We start from the raw sequence: 18,425 nt of genomic DNA on the forward strand, positions 1-18,425 counted from the left end.
TGGGCTAGAGTGAGAACCTACCTAGAAAAAAAAAAAAAAAAGATGTACTTACACTGGACGTGGCATGTTGTTGCACACCTTTAACCCCAGCCCTTGGAGGTATAGGTAGGAGGATTGTTGTGAGTTCAAGGCCACCCTGAGATTACATAGTGAATTCCAGGTCAGTAGTACTTACGAGAGAGAAATAATGGGCACACTGGGACCTTCTATCACAGCACCTTTAGGCTAGAAAAATATCTTGTATTTTTTTTTTATAACTCAGGTTACTCCAGTTGAATGTGCTACCATGTGTATCTGGCTTATGTGGGTTCTGGGGAATTGAACCTGGGTCTCCTTAGGCTTTGCAGGCAAGCACCTTAACCACCAAGCCATCTCTCCAGCCCTGTTTTTTTCTGTTTCAGCTTTGCCTTTGTCCTATCACAGAACAAGTCTGATAAAATTGAGTTTTTCTTTCTATAAACAACTTGCTGTATTTCATGTAGTATCATATTGCTTATTGTATAATTTGTTGTGTAGTGTGCTTTGCAAGGTTTATCCAGATACAAACAATGTTTCATCACACAAGTTAAGCAGTTTATATATGCTCTTAGCTTTAAAAATTGTAATATTCAGTATTTCTAGAAGAGCTGGCTATAAGATCATATGCTAAAAGGGTTGATAATTATTTAGGAAGTCTTTTTTATTGTTAATTTTAGAATGAATTGCCACTTGAATACCTAACAAATCAATTTTTGCTGTGGTTGATTTGTCTGTTATGACTGTGACCAGGGCTTGATGAGGTCATGCCTCCTGGGAAAACAATTAACAATTATTTCAGTTTAACTTCAGGAGCAAGGTTGCTGCCTCCCCTCTCCAAAGAAAACAATAGAACTTTTACAATATAACTTGAGTGAACAGGCTAAAAATATCATTTCCTGTTCAATGATATGCCTAGTATTTTATTTTCCATTCTTATTCTAAATAATTATTTTAGAGTTGCTGTAACTTCTGTTGAAAGGGCATGGAACCCCAGCATTATTTTCTGCAATATCCAGTAAGAAAGGAAAAACAAAGCAAAACTCTTAAATAGAAGATCTTATTGGCATGCTGAAAAAAGTGTTTGAGCTGATTCTTGTGTCAGGTTATGTCTGTAATCCCTCCTCCCTTTATTATTGTGTTTCAAATTACAACAAAAAGATGACCTTAGAGAGATACAGCCTCTCTGCTTCATGATCAGAGCATTGCAAGGTAAATGGTGGTTGTTTACAATCAAGTGCAGTTTACCCATTAGTTAACTTTGTGATGGGTCATTAAAAATAATCCAATGCTTTCGTCATTAGCCGTCTAAAATAACCATTAATAGATTTGAGCTTGAAAGAAATGGAACCTGCTGCACTGCCTTAAATTCCATGTGTCATTCCATGAAGCAAATATACCCTGGCTGTTCTTTAGCCAGGAAAAGTTCATTTTATCTGGCTTGAGCTGCATTTTTTTTTCTTATATCAAAAGAATGAGTGGGCAAAAGTTCATTTTTAATACAAGAAAACCTTTTCTAAAGGTCATGATTTTCAAGAGGGCTCTCTTAGCGAAGATCAAGTTCTCTGGCATTCATCTTCAGTAAGCTCTGTGAGCAGCCCTAGCCTAGTTACGTACTGTCACCTGGTCTTGGCTCACTTTGGTTTTCTGGGAAACTTTAGAAGGAAATAAGCAGGGAAGGAACATAATCAAACTTGCGTTTTTTTAATTGTTTGTTTGCTTATTTGTTTACTTTTTAATATTTATTTGAGAGAGAGAGAAAGAGGCAGATAGAAAAAAAGAGAGAATGGGTCCGCCAGGACCTCTAGCCACTGCAAATGAACTCCAGATGCATGCACCTCTTTGTGCATCTGGCTTACATGGGTTCTGGAGAATCAAATTGTGGTCCTTGTGCTTTGCAGGCAAACATCTTAACCACTAAACCATTTCCCCAGCCGAAATCTTGTGTTTTTTTCTTTTGGGGGAGGGGGTTCAAGGTAGGGTCTTACTGTAGCTCAGGCTGACCTGGAATTCACTATGTAGTGTCAGAGTGCCCTTGAACTCATGGTGACCCTCCTACCTCTGTCTCCCTAGAACTCAGGAGGCAGAGGTAGGAGAATGGCTTTTAGTTCCAGGTCAGCCTGAGCTAGAATGATACCCTACCTTGAACCCTCCCCCCAAATTATTCAGATTGTAAAATTAAGAATGAATTGGAGCAATTAAATCTTAAATGGAGAAATTAGGCAAAAATATACGTAGTAACCTAAGCAGGGAAGTAAAATGATTAAAAATATATTTTTGCAAGCAGAATGAGATCAAAGAGAGACAGAAAGAATGGGTGCATCAGAACCTCCAAACACTGCAGACAAACTCCAGACATATGTGCCACCTTGTGCATCTGGCTTACCTGGGTCCTAGGGAATTGAACCTGGGTCCTTAGGCTTCACATGCAAGTGCCTTAACCACTAAGCCATTTCTCCAGCCCTGAAATTTGCATTATTAAAAAATAAAAGAAAGACTGATTGAGATGGGGAGGGGATATGATGGAGAATGGAGTTTCAAAGGGGAAAGTGGGAGGAGGGTATTACCATAGGATATTTTTTATAATCATGGAAGTTTTTAATTAAAAAAAGAAACAGCCGGGCGTGGTGGCACATGCCTTTAGTCTCAGCACTCAGGAGGCAGAGGTAGGAGGATTGCTGTGAGTTCGAGGTCACCCTGAGACTCCATAGTGAATTCCAGGTCAGCCTGGGCTAGAGTGAGACCCTACCTCGGAAAAAATATATATGTATTTGTGTGTGTGTGTGTGTGTGTGTGTGTGTGTGTATATATTTTAAGGCTGGAGAGATGGCTTAGCAGTTAAGTGCTTGCCTGTGAATCCTGATAACCCCAGTTCGAGGCTTGATTCCCCAGAACCCACATTAGCCAGATACACAGGGGGGAGCACGCATCTGGAGTTCGTTTGCACTGCTGGAGGCCCTGGCACACCCATTCTCTCTATCTGCCTCTTTCTCTCTCTGTCTGTCGCTCTCAAATAAATAAATAAAAATAAACAAAAAATTAAAATAATATTTTTAAAAGCCAGGCGTGGTGGCACACACCTTTAATCTCAGCACTTGGGAGGTAGAGGTAGGAGGATCGTTGTGAGTTTGAAGCTACCTTAAAACTACATAGTGAATTCCAGGTCAGCCTGAGCTACAGTGAGACTCTACTTGAAAAAAAAATAATAATTTGCAAGCAGAGTGACAGAATGAGGTTGGCATGCCAGGGCCTTCTGCTGCTGCTGCAAATGAGCTCCAGGTGCATGCGCCACTTTGTGTATCTGGCTTTGCTTGGGCATGGAGGAATCAAACCTGGGTCACTAGGCTTTGCAGGTAAGCACCTTAACTGCTAAGCCATCTCACCAGCCCTAAATTTCCTCTTTCTTTTTTTTTTTTTTTTCAAGGTAGCTTCACCCTCTAATCCAGGCTGACCTGAATTTACTATGTAGTCTCAGGGTGGCTTTGAACTCATGGTGATCCTCCTACCTCTGCCTCCCAAGTATGCTGGAATCAATGACATGTGCTGTCATGCTTGGCTTCCCAAATTTACATTCATTAATTCATTCATTTTATAGACAATAAGCCATGGTAATTCCCTCCCCCAGTATAAATTTTATTTATTTATTTATTTATTTATTTATTTATTTATTTATTTATTATTTTCGAGGTAGTGTGTCACTCTAGCCCAGGGCCTCCTAAGTGCTGGGATTACATGCTTGCACCACCACGCCCCACCCCAGTTTACATTTTTAAAAGGTTATTCAGATTGTTAAATGGAGAATGAATTATTAGATTAAGTCTCAAGTAGAGAAATCATTGACAAAGTTACATAGTAAGTTACCTAGAGGAGAGGCAATGAGCACTGGGATAGGTTTGTGGCTGGAAGAAGTAAGAAAAATGGGTAGATTTTAGTGGCACTTAGAAGGTGGGTTGGAACCATATATGGTACAGCGCCACCTGTAATGTCAGCACTCAGGCCATGGCAGGAGGATTGCCTTGAATTTGAGCCTGAGCTAGGTAGCAAATTCCTGTCTCAATCCCCCCACAATAGAGAAGGTAGAGTAGACATGATTTGTAGTTGGTAAAGGAAGATAAAAGGCTTAATTTTTGCTAAATATTAGTCTTTGTACACACACACACAATTTTTTTCCACACACATAATTTTACTTTTTATTTGAGGTTGGATTTCACCCAAACTGACCTGGAACTCTCTCTGTAGTTCCAAGTTGGCATTGAACTCAACAGTGATCCATCCTCCTATCTCAGCCTCCAATTAAAGGTGTTTGCCACCTCATCCAGCCTTTTCATATTTTAAATGTGATTACTTGGTTCGTAAAGAAAATCTAGGGATTTTTTTTGTAATATGGTTTTAAACTTTGTACTATGAATTTTATTGATTTTTGTTTGTGCTTTGTTTTGTTTTATTGAGACATGGTCTTACTCTGTAGCCGTGGCTTGCCTAAAATTTGAGATGTAGACTAAGCTGGCCTTGACCTTGAAGTACTCTTCCCGCCTCTGCCTCAGAGTACTGGGATTATAGGCATGCACTACTATATCCAGCTTCAGTGATATAAGACTGGTAACCAGTTAGCATTTCCTGTCACTGGACACAAACTCCAGATGCATGAAGCACTTAGCGCATCTGGCTTTATGTGGGTAGTGGGTACTATGGAATTGAAACCAGAACTTCAGGCTTTGCAAGCAAATGCCTTTAACTGCTGAGCCATTTCTCCAACTCCCCTCTACATTTCTATATAAGATTTTAAGTGTGTGAGGATTAGAGATCCAAAGATATGCTTGTCTTCTTTACATGAAATTATTTCATCTGCTTAGGTCTCACTTTAGCTTGTTATGACCTGGACTTACTCTTTAGCCCAGACTGGCCTCAAACTCATGGTGATCCTCTTACCTTAGAGTGCTGAGATTAAAGGCATGGACCACCATACCCAGCTTAAACCAGCATTTAAGTTAGTGTTTTGTTTTTTTTTTTAAACACTCTTTCTTTCTTTTTTCTTTTTCTTTTTCTTTTTCTTTTTTTTTTTTTTTTTTTTTTTTGAGGTAGAGTCTCACTGTAGTCCAGGCTCTCCTGGAATTCACTATGTAGTCTTAGGGTGACCTTGAACTCATGGTGGTCCTCCTACCTCTGCTCTCAATTGTTGGGATTAAAGGCGTGTGCCACCTCACCCCCCCCCCTTTCGAAACAAAGATGGAAGCTTTTATTGGATAACCCGTGAGCTGCCAGGACTGACTTGAGTAGAGCAGTCAGTTTCAGATTACAGGTAGTCCTCTATATAGAGATCTTCAGTTGAGGGAAAGTGAGGAAGGGGGAAGTAAAGAAAGGGGAGATCTAAGATAGCCAGGGTGTGACACCAGAACAGTAACCTGGTGTCCTGAGAGGTAAGCGGGCAGGAAACCTAGACCTGGGGCATTGTTAGGCAAGGAAGGGTTGATGTCTGGGTGGTTCCTTGATGAATGTGGATGACCCACTTCCTTGTGTCTCTTTTGCCTTCATGCTGTCCTTGGTGGCTCCATTTTGTCCTGATGTAACATTCCAGCCTTTTGTTAATGATAAGAGATGAAGGTTAATCTTTTCATGCTGACCATAAGGGTGATGAGTTGTTATGGGGGGGGGGGCTGGATAATGTGGTTGATGTGCACCTTTTTTTAAAAACTTTTTTTAAAAAATTTTTGTTCATTTTTATTTATTTGAGAGTGACAGAGAGAGAGGGAGAGAAAGAGACAGATAGAGAGAGAATGGGCGCACCAGGGCTTCCAGCCACTGCAAATGAACTCCAGATGTGTGCACCCCCTTGTGCATCTGGCTAATGTGGGTCCTGGGGAATTGAGCCTCGAACTGGGGTCCTTAGGCTTCACAGGCAAGCGCTTAACTGCTAAGCCATCTCTCCAGCCCTAAAAACTTTTTTATTGATAGCTTCCATAATTATAGACAATAAACCATAATGATTCCCTCCATCCTCCATCATATCCCCTCCCCCTCTCAAATTAGTCTCCTTATTTTGATGTCATCCTCTTTTCCTCCTATTATGAAGATCTTTTTGTTTTCATTTTTATTATTTATAGTTTCCATGATTATAGACAATAAGTTATGATAATTCTCTCCCCATACTCACTTTCCCCTTTACAAATCTACCCTCCATCGTATTCTCTCCCCCTCTCAATCAGTCTCTCATTTTTTTTCTAAAAAAATAAAACCAAAAAAACAAAAAACTTTAGTAGGGGGTAGCTGAAAGAACACATCCACAGGTGTTTCAAAACTGGCTTTAAATACTTACCAGGATGCCACATGTAGGAGCTGGGGTGAGAGCTTGTGGCATGTGTGAGGCTGGGGTACCCTGAGCTACAAAAAGAATCATGTATCAGAGCAGCTAGGCTGCCCCACACCCGCCGTTGGACAGGGGAGTAGAGAGGCCTTCTTTGAAGGGCTCAGTGCTATGCAGGAGCCAGTTCTTCCTTGGAGATAGATCATCAGGGAGGGAACTGAGGAGTAGCTCCCGTGGTGGCAGTATCAGGCAGCAGCTTCCTCCATGGTATTGCTGATAGCTGGAATAACTGGGGGCTGGGCCACCCTCCTTAGGAGCTAGCTGGCTGGGGTCTTCCAGCAATGGTGGTACATTGCCAACTTCTGGGCAGTATAGCAGGTGAGGAGAATGCCAGCACCCTCAATGAGGGCCAGCAGGATGCTCCCCATCATTCCTGAGACCACCATGGCCAGTGGACCACTGCAGGCAGCCAGCACAGCCCCATCAATGGCCACTGGTGATGGAGTTCCAGGGATCCTCTTTGCCCTACACCCGTACCAGGCCACAGCTGATGGTGGAAAACAGTCCCCCCACCTCCCGTAAAACTGCTAAGGCTCGCGAGCGCACTCCTCCAGTTCCTCCACCGGCACAGAGTGGCAGGACTCTAGCGGGCCACTCCCCGCTGTAAACGCACTCCGGCGCCGAGCATAAGCATCCCTCCTATTCCCTCTCATTTTATGTCGTCATCTTTTCCTCCTGTTATGAAGATCTTGTATAGGTAGTGCCAGGCACTGTGAGGTCAAGAGTAATATCCAGGCCATTTTATGTCTGCAAGATTGCATTGTAAGCAGTCCTTTCCTTCGGCTCTTACATTCTCTCCACCATCTCTTCTGCAATGGACTCTGAGCCTTGGAAGGTGTGATCGAGATATCTCAGTGCTAAACACTCCAATGCCATTTGAGTCATCTCAGAGGTCACTGCCATCTGAAAAGAGACGCTTGTCTAACCAAAAGTGAGAGTAGCATTAATATATAGGCATGAACATTAAGAAAAGTGCTTACAGGCCAATTTGGTGGGCATAATAAATATGTGCATTTAGCTGTGTGTGTGTTTGTGTGCATGTATTTGTTTGTACTGGGCTTAAGTCGTGGGATGTAAAGGGTCACCTTTGGGGCATGCCCCATTATAGAAGGATTTCTCTTTTTCCACATCCTTACCAGCATTGTCATTTATTTTCTTTATTTTGAGAGAGAAAAAAAGAACAAAAAAGAGAGAGACAGAGAATGGGTGTACCAAGGCTTTTAGCCATTGTGAACAAACTCCAGATGTGTGCACCCCCTGTAGTGCATGTACGACATTGTGTGCTTGTGTAACTATGCATCTGTCTACATGGGACCTAGAGATTTGAACATGAGATGAGTTCTTAGGCTTTGCAGGCAAGTGCCTTAACCACTAAGCCATCTCTCCAGCCCTCATTTGTTTTCTTGATGATAGCCATTCTGACAGGAGTGTGATGGAATCTCATAGTAGTTTTAATTTGCACTTCCCTAATGGCTAAGGATATAGAACATGCTTTTGGATGTTCATAGGCCATCTGTATTTCTTCTTTTGAGAACTCTCTAGTCACATAGCTCATTTTTTTTATTGAGTTTTTTTTTATCGTTTAGCTTTTTGAGTTATTTGTTTATCCTAAATATTCATCCTCAGTCAGTTGTATAGCTAGCATAGATTTTCTCCTTTCTGCTTCTTTTTCTTTTTTTTTTTTGGAGGTAGGGTCTTGCTCTAGCTTGGGCTGACCTGGAATTCACTATTTCACTATGTAGTCTCAGGATGGCCTCGAACGCTCAGCGATCCTACTAGCTCTGCCTCCCAAGTGCTGGAATGCTGGGATTAAAGGTGTGTGCCACCACGCCTGGCTTTGTTTTGGTTTTTATTTTTATTTTTCCCTTTCTATAGGCTCTCTTCATAGTATTCCTTGCCATACAAAAGCGTTTTTTTTTAAATCTAATTTTAATTTTTATTTATTTATTTGAGAGCGACAGAGAGAAGAGGCAGGTAGAGAGAGAGAGAATGGGTATGCCAGGGCCTCCAGTCACTGAAAACAAACTCCAGATGCATGTGCCCTTTTGTGCATCTGGCTAATGTGGGTCCTAGGGAATGGAGCCTCAAACTGGGGTCCTTAGACTTTTCAGGCAAGCGCTTCACCGCTAAGCCATCTCTCCAGCCCTTAATTCCATTTTTTATTTACAACTTCCATAATTGTAAACGATATCCTATGGTAGTTCCCTCCCTTCCTCCCCACTTTCCCCTTTGAAACACCACTTTCCATCATATCCCCTTCCCCTCTCAATCAGTCTTTCTTTTATTTTGATGTTGTGATCTTTTCTTCCTATTATGATGGTCTTATGTAGGTAGTGCCAGGCACTGTTAGGTCATGGATATCCAGGCCATTTTATGTCTGGAGTAGCTAATTGTAAAGAGTCCAAATCTTTCTTTACCTCTTACATTCTTTCCACCACCTCTACAGCATTAGACCCTGAGCCTTGGAAGATGTGATCACAATGTTACTCAGTACTCCAGTCACTTCTTGCCAGCACTATGATACCTTCTGAATTGTCCCAAGGTCACTGCCATCTAAAAAGAGACAATTCTCTACCCAAAGTGAGAGCAGCATTAATATAAGGGTATAAATATTAAGAGAAGTGCTTACTGGGCAGTTTGATGAGCATTGTATATACATTTAGCCAGATGGCAGCAGACATTACATCCCTAGGGCTCATGGCTACCCCTGTTTTAAGTTTTGTAGTATCAGGGATGCATTCCTTCCCATGGAGTGGGCCCCCACTCCTATTAGAGAGCAGTTAGTTTCCACCATGACAGACGTGCCTCTATTGCATCCATTGGCTCATTTGGCCTTGCTAGCAAAATATAAGACTTTCACTGTCCACTGTTGAGTATCTTCACAGGTGTTTTCTCTCTCTCCCATTGAACTGCTTGCAGAATGGCTTCTTCCAGCTTTCTGTCAGCTGGTCTACATAGAGAAGGTTTTCAGCTCAGTTTCTGCAGGATTTCTCAGTGACCTTGCAGCCCAAGTATGTGGAATCTTCAGCAGTAGGGTCTTACCATCTATTCCTGGTGGGAAGCCAAGGTCCTTGGCAATGGCCTTTAATGTTTTGGTGGCATCAGGGACCTTCCTGGCCAGCAACTCACTGGAAGTATCCCATCCCTGGCACTGAAAATTTTCTAGCAACAATCTATGGCTCTTGAGTGTTCCATTGTCCAAAAAAGTAGGTTTCCATATGATTTATTTATATCCTCTTTGATTTTGATTATCCCTCCCTCCCCTTTTCCTTTACTCAGTCTCTTTCCCTGACCTCACTTAGGCCTTATTACCCCCATTAATCTGTTCTTCGACTTACATATATACCAAACCATCCTATTACATCTCTCCCTCCCTCTCTTTCTATTCCCTTTCTAGCTTAGTGGCCTGAATTTTATTCCAACTCACATAGCAATCCAATACAAAAAGAGAGGGTGGGGGGGGGGGGAGAAAAGAAGAAGAAAGAAAGGAAGGAAATAAAAGGGCTGGAGAGATGGCTTAGCTGTTAAGGCACTTGCCTACAAAGTGTAAGGACCCATGTTTGACTCTCCAATTTCCATGTAAGCCAGACACATAAAGTAACGCAAGTGCTTAGGGTCACACATGTGCACAAGACGGCTCACCTGGAGTTCAATTGCAGTGGCTGGAGGCTCTGGTGCGCCAATTCTCTCTCTCATTTAAAAAAAAAAAAAAGAAAAGAAAAGACTTAATTTTGTGAGGTTCCAGTGGTGATTAGTGGTTTTACTTCCTGAGAAACTGTGGTTATATTCAGAAAGTCATGGCCTAGGCCAATGTGTTGGAGGGGTTCTCCTACTTTTTCCTCTAGCAGTTTTAGATAATTGATAATTTTTTGTTCTCTTTTATTTTTAATTATTGAAAAATGACATCTTTATAAAATTTGTTTAGGTCTGCATGAATTTGATGCCTTGAAGGATCCTGAAGTGAATGAATTTCGAAGAAAAATGCGCAAATTCAGTGAGGAAAAAATTCAATCTCTTGTGGGATTATCGTGGATTGACTGGCTAAAGCAAACCTATCCACCAGAGCATGAGCCATCCATCCTTGAAAACTTAGAAGATAAGCTGTACGGAGGAAAGCTAATTGTGGCTGTTCATTTTGAAAATAGCCAGGTAGCCTTGTATGTGTATACATATTGTGTGTGTGTTTGTGTGTAAGGTGGTGTGGTGTGTGGATATATGTGCCTTATTTATGGCAACACATGTGCTTGCCTGTGGTGGCTGGAGTGGAACCTTCACTGCTCCCACCTGTTCTCCATTGAGCTAGTCTCTTGCTGATCCCAGAGCTTGCTGGTTTTTCATGAGCTTTTGCAAATCTCAGGTCTCTGCTTTCCTATGGAATTGGGGCTACATATTTTTTTTGGTTTATCGAGATAGGGTCTTACTGTAGCCTAGGCTGACCTGGAATTCAATAATTATAATGTCTCAGGTAAACTTGTTTTTAAAATACACACACACACACACACACACACACACTTGGTTTTTTAAGGTAGGGTCTCACTCTAGCCCAGGCTGACCTGGAATTCACAATGTGTTCTCAGGGTGGCTTCAAACTCACCATGATCCTACCTCTGCCTCCCGAGAGCTAGGATTAAAGGTTAAAGGCGTACACCACCATGCCTGGCATATGTATGTATGTATGTATGTATGTATGCATGTATGTATATATTTGTTTTTCATTTAAGAGAGAGAGTAAGAGAAAGAGAGAATGGGCATGCTAGGGCCTCTAGCCACTGCAAATGAACTCCAGACACATGTGCCCTCTTGTGCATCTGGCTTACTTGGGTCCTGTGGAATCAAACTGGGGTCTTTAGGCTTCAAAAGCAAATACCTTAACCGCTAAGGTATTTCCCCAGCCCAAAACGTACGTGTGTGTGTGTGTGTGTGTGTGTGTGTGTGTGTGTGTGTGTGTGTGTATATTGTTTGTTTGTTTGTTTTTTGAGGTAGGGTTTCACTCTAGTTCAGGCTGACCTGGAATTCACTCTGTAGTCTCAGGGTGGCCTCGAACTCATGGAGATCCCCTTATCTCCTTCTGAGTGCTGGGATTAAAGACATGGACTACCACATCTAGCTAAAGTGTGTGTGTGTGTGTATTTATTACAGTCAGAGAGAGAGAGAGAGCATGGGCATGCCAGGGCTTCTAGCCACTGCAAACAAACTCCAGATGCCTGTGCCACTGTGAGCATCTGGCTTATGTGGGACCTGGAGAATCAAACCTGGGTCCTTAGGCTTCGCAGGCATGCGCCTTAACCGCTAAACCATCTCTCCAGCTCCTAAAACATGTATATTTTTTTAGCTAGTGAAGAAGTAGGTTTCTGCCTGGCACGGTGGCACACACCTTTAATTCCAGTACTTGGGAGGCACAGGTAGGAGGATCGCCGTGAGTTTGAGGCCACCCTGAGACTACAGAGTGAATGGCAGGTCAGCCTGGGCTAGAGCAAGATACTACCTCAACAAACAACCACAAAAGAAATCGGCTTTCATATAGGTTAACATCTTGGTTTTGATTTTAATTCTATTTTTTATTGATAACTTCCATAATTGTAAACAATATCCCATGGTAATTCCCTCCCTCCCCCCACTTTTCCCTTTGAAACTCCACTCTTCATCATATCCCTTCCCCCTTTCAATCTCTCTGTTATTGTGATCTCATCATCTTTTCCTCCCATTATGATGGTCTTGTGTAGGTAGTGTCAGACACTGTGAAGTCATGGATATATAGGCCATTTTGTGTCTGGAGGAACACATTGTAAGGAGGCCTGCCCTTTCTTTGGCTCTTACATTCTTTCTGCCACCTCTTCTGCAATGGACCCTGAGCCTTGGAAGGTGTGATAGAGACATTGCAGTGTTGCGCACTCCACTGTCACTTGTTCTCAGCGCCATGGTGCCTTCTGAGTCATCCCAAGGTCACCCAGCTTTACATGTTTGTCTTTGATGTTAGGAGAGATTGGGTGTGCCCAGGCCCAAGTTTCTGTTAGACAGTCTCAGTCTGTAGTCCAGACTAACCTTGAAGTCCTTATGTAGTACAGGCTGGCCTTCACCTTGAAGCAACTCTCTTGTCTTACCTCAGCCTTCCAAATGCTGGGATTGCAGATATGAACCACCACGTCTGACTTTTTTCTTTTTGTTTTTTGTTTTTCAAGGTAGGGTTTCACTCTAGCTCAGGCTGACCTGGAATTCACTGTGTAGTCTCAGGGTGGCCTTGAACTCACAGTGATCCTTCTACATCTGCCTCATGAGTGCTGGGATTAAAGATGTGTGCAACCACATCCAGCTATATAATCACTTTTTTAAAAATGTATTTTATTTATGTATGTATGTATTTGGGAGAGAGAGAGAGAATGAGAATGGGTATACTAGGGCCTACAGCCACTTCAAACAAACTCCAGATGCATGTGCCACCTTGTGTATCTGGTTTATGTGGGTCCTGGGGAATTGAACTGGGACCCTTTGGCTTTGTAGGCAAATACCTTAACCACTAAGCCATCCCTCCAGCGCTGAATTTTCACTTTTTTAAAAATATATTTTTTTGTTTATTTTTATTTATTTTTTTTGAGAGCAACAGACAGACAGAGAAAGAGTCAGAGAAAGAATGGGCGTGCCAGGGCCTCTAGCCACTGCAAACAAACTCCAGATGTGTATGCCCCCTTATGCATCTGGCTAATGTGGGTCCTGGGGAATCGAGCCTCGAACCGGAGTCCTTAGGCTTTACAGGCAAGCCCTTAACCGCTAAGCCATCTCTCCAGCCCCTGAATATTCACTTTTAACAGATATTGTCAGGTAGTTCTTCAACTAGCTATGTTAATTTATGTTCTCAACAGTGGGGCTTTATTTTCATCATTTTAAATATTTTTTATTTATTTGTGAGTGGTAAGAGAGAGATTGGGCACACTCAGGCATGTCGCCACTGGCTGCAAATGAACTACAGATGCATGGACCACTTTGTGCATCTGCCATTATGTGGGTACTGGGGAATTGAACCCGAGCTAGCATGCTTTGCAAGCAAGTGCCTTTAACCAGCCCATCATCTTCCCAGCCCCAACAATAGGGTTTTAGAAGTTTGATTTCACCACATCTTTGCTAATACTTTTTTTAAAAAAATTTAAATTTTTATTAACATTTTCCATGATTATAAAAAAAAAATCCCATGGTAATTCCCTCCCTCCCCACCCCCACACTTGCTAATACTTTATATTGCTAACTTAAATACTCTCTTCCTACTCCCCACCAAGCATCTCACTCTAGCTTAGGCAGACCCAGGATTCATAGTGATCCTCTTGCCTCATTCTCCCAAATGCTGGAATTAAAAGCATGTGCTACCATGCCTGGCTAAGACAATCTGAAATTTGTCATTCCCCTTGTCCATGAACTTCAGATTTCGTTTATGGCTTTATTTCTTATAGGGTTGGTCAGTTATTTATTTATTTTGGTGTTTTGAGGTAGAGTCTCACTCACTCTAGTCTAGGCTGACCTGGAGCTCACTATGGAGTCTCAGGGTAGCTTTGAACTCATAGTATTATTCCTACCTCTGCCTTCTGAGTGCGAGGATTAAAGTCATGTGCCACCACCACATCCAACTTAGCTTTTTTTTTTTTTTTTTTTTTTTTTTGTTTTGGAGGCAGGGTCTTACTCTAGCTCATGTTGACCTGAAATTCACCCTGTAGTCTCGTCAGGATGGCCTTGAACTTGCAGCGATCCTCCTACCTCTGCCTCCCAAGTGTTGGGATTAAGGGCATGCATTACCACGCCCAGCCAGTTTAGCTGTCTTAATTCTTGAAACATGTTAAGTGTGTAGTCTATTGATTTCTCTGTGTACTCTTTAGTACTGGGACAGCGTTACGTAAGTTTTTTCCTATCTGGCGATGGGAATGAATTCTTATTTTGTATTTTTAAGAGTTCATGTATGAAATAGAATTCACAGGGAATTACAACTCTATGATGCATTAAGGAGCATAGATTTGAGTATTAGACCTATGCTATTTTATAAGTAGCTATTTAGTCCCATGACTATATTTAATTTATGTTTAAATAATTAGTTGCCATTTGACATTAGTGGCTGTAGGACTGACCAGCACAAGAATGCTTTTTTCTTTTTTACATTTTTTTCGGCAACTTCCATAATTATAGACAATAAACCATTGTAATATAATCCCCCCTTCCCACATTCCCCTTCACAACTCCCGCTTTCCATCCTATCCCCTCCTCCTCTCAATCTGCCACTTCTTTTGCATTGGACCCTGAGCATTGGAAGGTGTGATAGAGATGTATCAGTGCTGAGCATTCCTCTGTTACTTCTTCTCAGCACTATAGTGCCTTGTGAGTCATCCCAAGGTCCCCTCCACCTGAAAAGAGAAGTATCTCTAACCAAAAGTGATAGTAGCATTAATATAAGGGTATAAACATTACAAAAAGTGCTTAGTAGGCAGTTTGGTGAGCTAATATGTACATTTAGGCAGACACCAGCAGATGTTATACCCCAAGGACTCATGACTATTTTTTTTTTTTTGAGGCAACTGTGGATGAGAGTGAAGCCCTGATTTCAATCTCAGCATGTTTGTTGTTAGTATATAGAAAGGCTACTGATTGTGTGTGTTTATTTTGATGTCAGTGGGCATTACACCCCTAGGACTCATGACTTCCCCTGTCACAGGTTTTCAGTATCTGGAATGTATTTCCTCCCATGGAGCAGGTCTCCAGTCCAATTAGAGAATGATTAGTTTCCCCCATAACAAACATGCCACTGTTGCACCAGTTGGCTCAATTGGCTGGCCCATCTTAAGGTTTGCTGTGTCTACTGTTGTGGACTTCTCTGTCTCCTATGAAGCTGTATGCAGCATAGTTTTTTCCATCTTTCTGTCAGCTGCTCTATACAAGAGGAGATTTTCAGCTCAGCTTTCTCTTTTTCCCTCTCTGTTTCTTTCCTTGCAAAATAAAAATATTAAAAATTTTGTGTATCTCGACAGAGCACTTGCCCCCACACTAACAAGGCTGTAGGTTTAATCTCTTGTATCCTACATGTTTCTTTTTTTCTCTCAATTTTCATTAACATTTTCCATGATTATAAAAAATATTCCATGGTAATACCCTCTCTATCCCCCCAACTTTCCCCTTTGAAATTCCATTCTCCATCCTATCCCATCCCCATCTCAATCAGTCTTTCTTTTATTTTGATGTCACCTACATGTTGCTTTTGTATGTAAAATTGAACAAACTCAATATATGGTTTAATTAATATAAAGTATTCACAGTTACAAACCTATTGTTTTTCTTTTTCTTCAATATCTTCTATTCTTTTTTTTTTTTTTTTTTTTATTTAGGATCAAACCCAGTGCCTTATGCATGATAGGTAATTGTATACTGCTGAACTCTTCCCCACCCCAGGTTTCACAGCATTTTAAAGAATGGTTTCCACTGGGAAATCCTTGTGACTTACCACCTGATGGCAAACTTTAGCTCTTGTACCCAATATACTGTAAGACAAGGGATGGGGCTTGAGAAATGGCTCAGTGGCTAAAGGTGCTTGTTTACAAAGCCCGACCACCCAAGTTCAAATTACCAATTTACACCAACCACGTAAATCACAACCCCAAAAGTGGCTTAAGCATTTGGCATTACATTTGTAGTAGGAACATACATATGCCCATAAGTAAGTAAACATTTAACTAGGAAAATTCATTGGAATATAATTTGGAAAGGATGCACATACATACTAATAATATTCACTGTGCATATTAAAAACTGGTCATAATGGTCTTTTTCCAGCAGAAGTGCAAAATTTACCACTTCTGTCTTCTGCCTTCTCTCTTTTTAGGATGTGTTTAGCTTTCAAGTATCACCTAATTTAAATCCTATCAAAATAAATGAGTTGGCAATTCAGAAACGTTTGACTATTCATGGAAAGGAAGATGAAGCTAGCCCTTATGATTATGTGCTGCAAGTCAGTGGGAGAATAGAATATGTATTTGGTGACCACCCACTAATCCAGTTCCAGGTATGTAGACAAGCTGTTAGCTTACCAAATGAGTGTGTATATGTGTGGTGTTAACTTGAATTTATATTTCAAGAAGTATATCCAGGGGCTGGAGAGATGGCTTAGTGGTTAAGGCATTTGCCTACAAAGCCAAAGGACCCAGGTTCAATTCCCCATGACCCGTGTAAGCCAGATGCACAGGGTGGCACATGCGTCTGGATTTCATTTGCAGTAGCTGGAAGCCCTGGCACACCTATTCTCTCTCTCTTTCCCTTTCTTTGTTTCTCTCAAGTAAATAAATAAAAATAAAAAGTATATCCATTGTGGAACATTTGGAACCCACAGGAACTTATGCAGAATTAAATATTAAATATCTGCAATACTACTTTACCTGTCATATTTTGAAGTTATGTATGCTTGGACACAGTGATTTTACACATAAATGCATGTATCTGTATGTTTGATTTTGCTTTTGTGATTAATATTGTATTATTATTATTTTTCTGTAGCATTATAAATTCCTAACACAGTTTGTTATAGTTGCCTACTATTTTTTAAAACGTGAATTAAATGTGAAATATCCTGGGAAAAGTAAAAATATTTGATTAAGTGAGCAGTCATTCATGGAATAATATAAACACTTTTGGTTTATAGAGATGGCTCAGCTGTTAATATGCTTGCTTGCAAAGGCCAGTGGCCTGGGTTCAATTTCCCAGTACCTTCATAAAGCCAGATGCCCAAAATGTCGCACATGTCTGGAGGTTGTGTGCAGGAGCAAGAGGCCCTGGTGTGCCCATTTTCTCTTTCTTTCTGTTCCTCTTTCTTCTTGCAAATAAATTTTTTAAAAAGTAAGAGAAAAATATTATTTGTTGTACTTTATTTGTTCATATAGAAATTTATCAAATTAGCTATAAAAAGCAAACTAAGAAAGTAAATTTTTTTGATTAATAGGAATTGACCAGAGCTTTCTTATACTTTATAATTTAGTGTGAATTAGAAATCTTTTCAGTTTCATTCTGTGCAAGGTACTAAATTACCTTAGATTAGTCTTGGAGTAAAGTACAGTTTACTTAAGAGATGTATAGTGCAATATCCCTTTCCTCTCAAGGTTTGTTTCTAAAAGAATACATTCATGGGGACTGGAGAGATGGCTTGGTAGTTAAGTGCTTGCCTGTGAAGCCTAAGGACTCCGGTTCTAGGCTTGATTTCCCAGGATCCACATAAGCCAGATGCACAAGGTGGTGCATGCACCTGGAGTTTATTTGCAGTGGCTGGAGGCCCTGGTGTGCCCATTTTCTCTATCTATCTGCCTCTTTTACTCTCCGTCTGTTGCTCTCAAATAAATAAATAAATAAATAACAAGTAAAAATTTAAAATAAGAATAGGTTCCTGGGTTTGGGGACTTAGCTCAGTGGAAGATCACTTGCCTAGCAAGCAGAATGCCCTGGGTTTAGTCCTTAGCATGGAAAATTAAACCAAACAACAACAACAAAAATAGATCCCTGGCTTTGTATTTAAGGAACTGAAAGAGATTTGTGTTAATTATATGAGAAATAGATACCAAAACAGAGGTCAGTAATAACTTAAATGCATTGATGTTTGTGTTAGTGTTTTGGTTTTTGGGACAAAATCTCACTGGCTAGCCACATATTACTGTACTCCAAACACTTGGTAGGCAGATGCAGGAGTTATCATGAGTACACTTGTTTGCCTCATTTTACTTAGTGAGTTCAAGGGCAGCCTATGCTACATGGTACCTTGTCTCAAAATTCCTCCCCAAACAAAAACAGTAAATAAAATAAATAAAATAAAATAAAATAAAATAAAGTAAAATAAAGCAAGGAGCCAGGCGTGGTGATGCACGCCTTTAATCCCAGCACTAGGGCAGCAGAGGTAGGATCACAGTGAGTTTAAGGCCACCCTGAGACTACATAGTGAATTTCAGGTCAGCCTGAGCTAGACCCTACCTTGAAAAACAAAAATAAATATAAAAAATAGAGAGAGAGAGAGATAATGAGTTTGGGCACACCAGGGCCTTCTGCT

At 41.0% G+C, this 18,425-nt stretch overlaps 1 protein-coding gene across 2 annotated transcripts in view; it reads left to right on the plus strand.

Annotated features, from left to right (window-relative positions):
* Positions 1-18,425, plus strand: part of Pik3cb (phosphatidylinositol-4,5-bisphosphate 3-kinase catalytic subunit beta) — a 115,132-nt gene that overhangs the window by 26,841 nt on the left and 69,866 nt on the right. Inside the window, exons 4-5 of one of the 2 annotated variants that reach the window (XM_004664363.3) lie at positions 10,302-10,525; positions 16,224-16,403. In XM_004664363.3, coding sequence (XP_004664420.1) covers positions 10,302-10,525; positions 16,224-16,403 — 404 coding nt within the window. The remainder of the gene's footprint in view (positions 1-10,301; positions 10,526-16,223; positions 16,404-18,425) is intronic. The other variant, XM_045136997.1, reaches the window with a different exon arrangement.

The sequence above is a fragment of the Jaculus jaculus genome, chromosome 17 (genome assembly GCF_020740685.1).
Source record: "Jaculus jaculus isolate mJacJac1 chromosome 17, mJacJac1.mat.Y.cur, whole genome shotgun sequence".
Lineage (NCBI taxonomy): Eukaryota > Metazoa > Chordata > Mammalia > Rodentia > Dipodidae > Jaculus > Jaculus jaculus.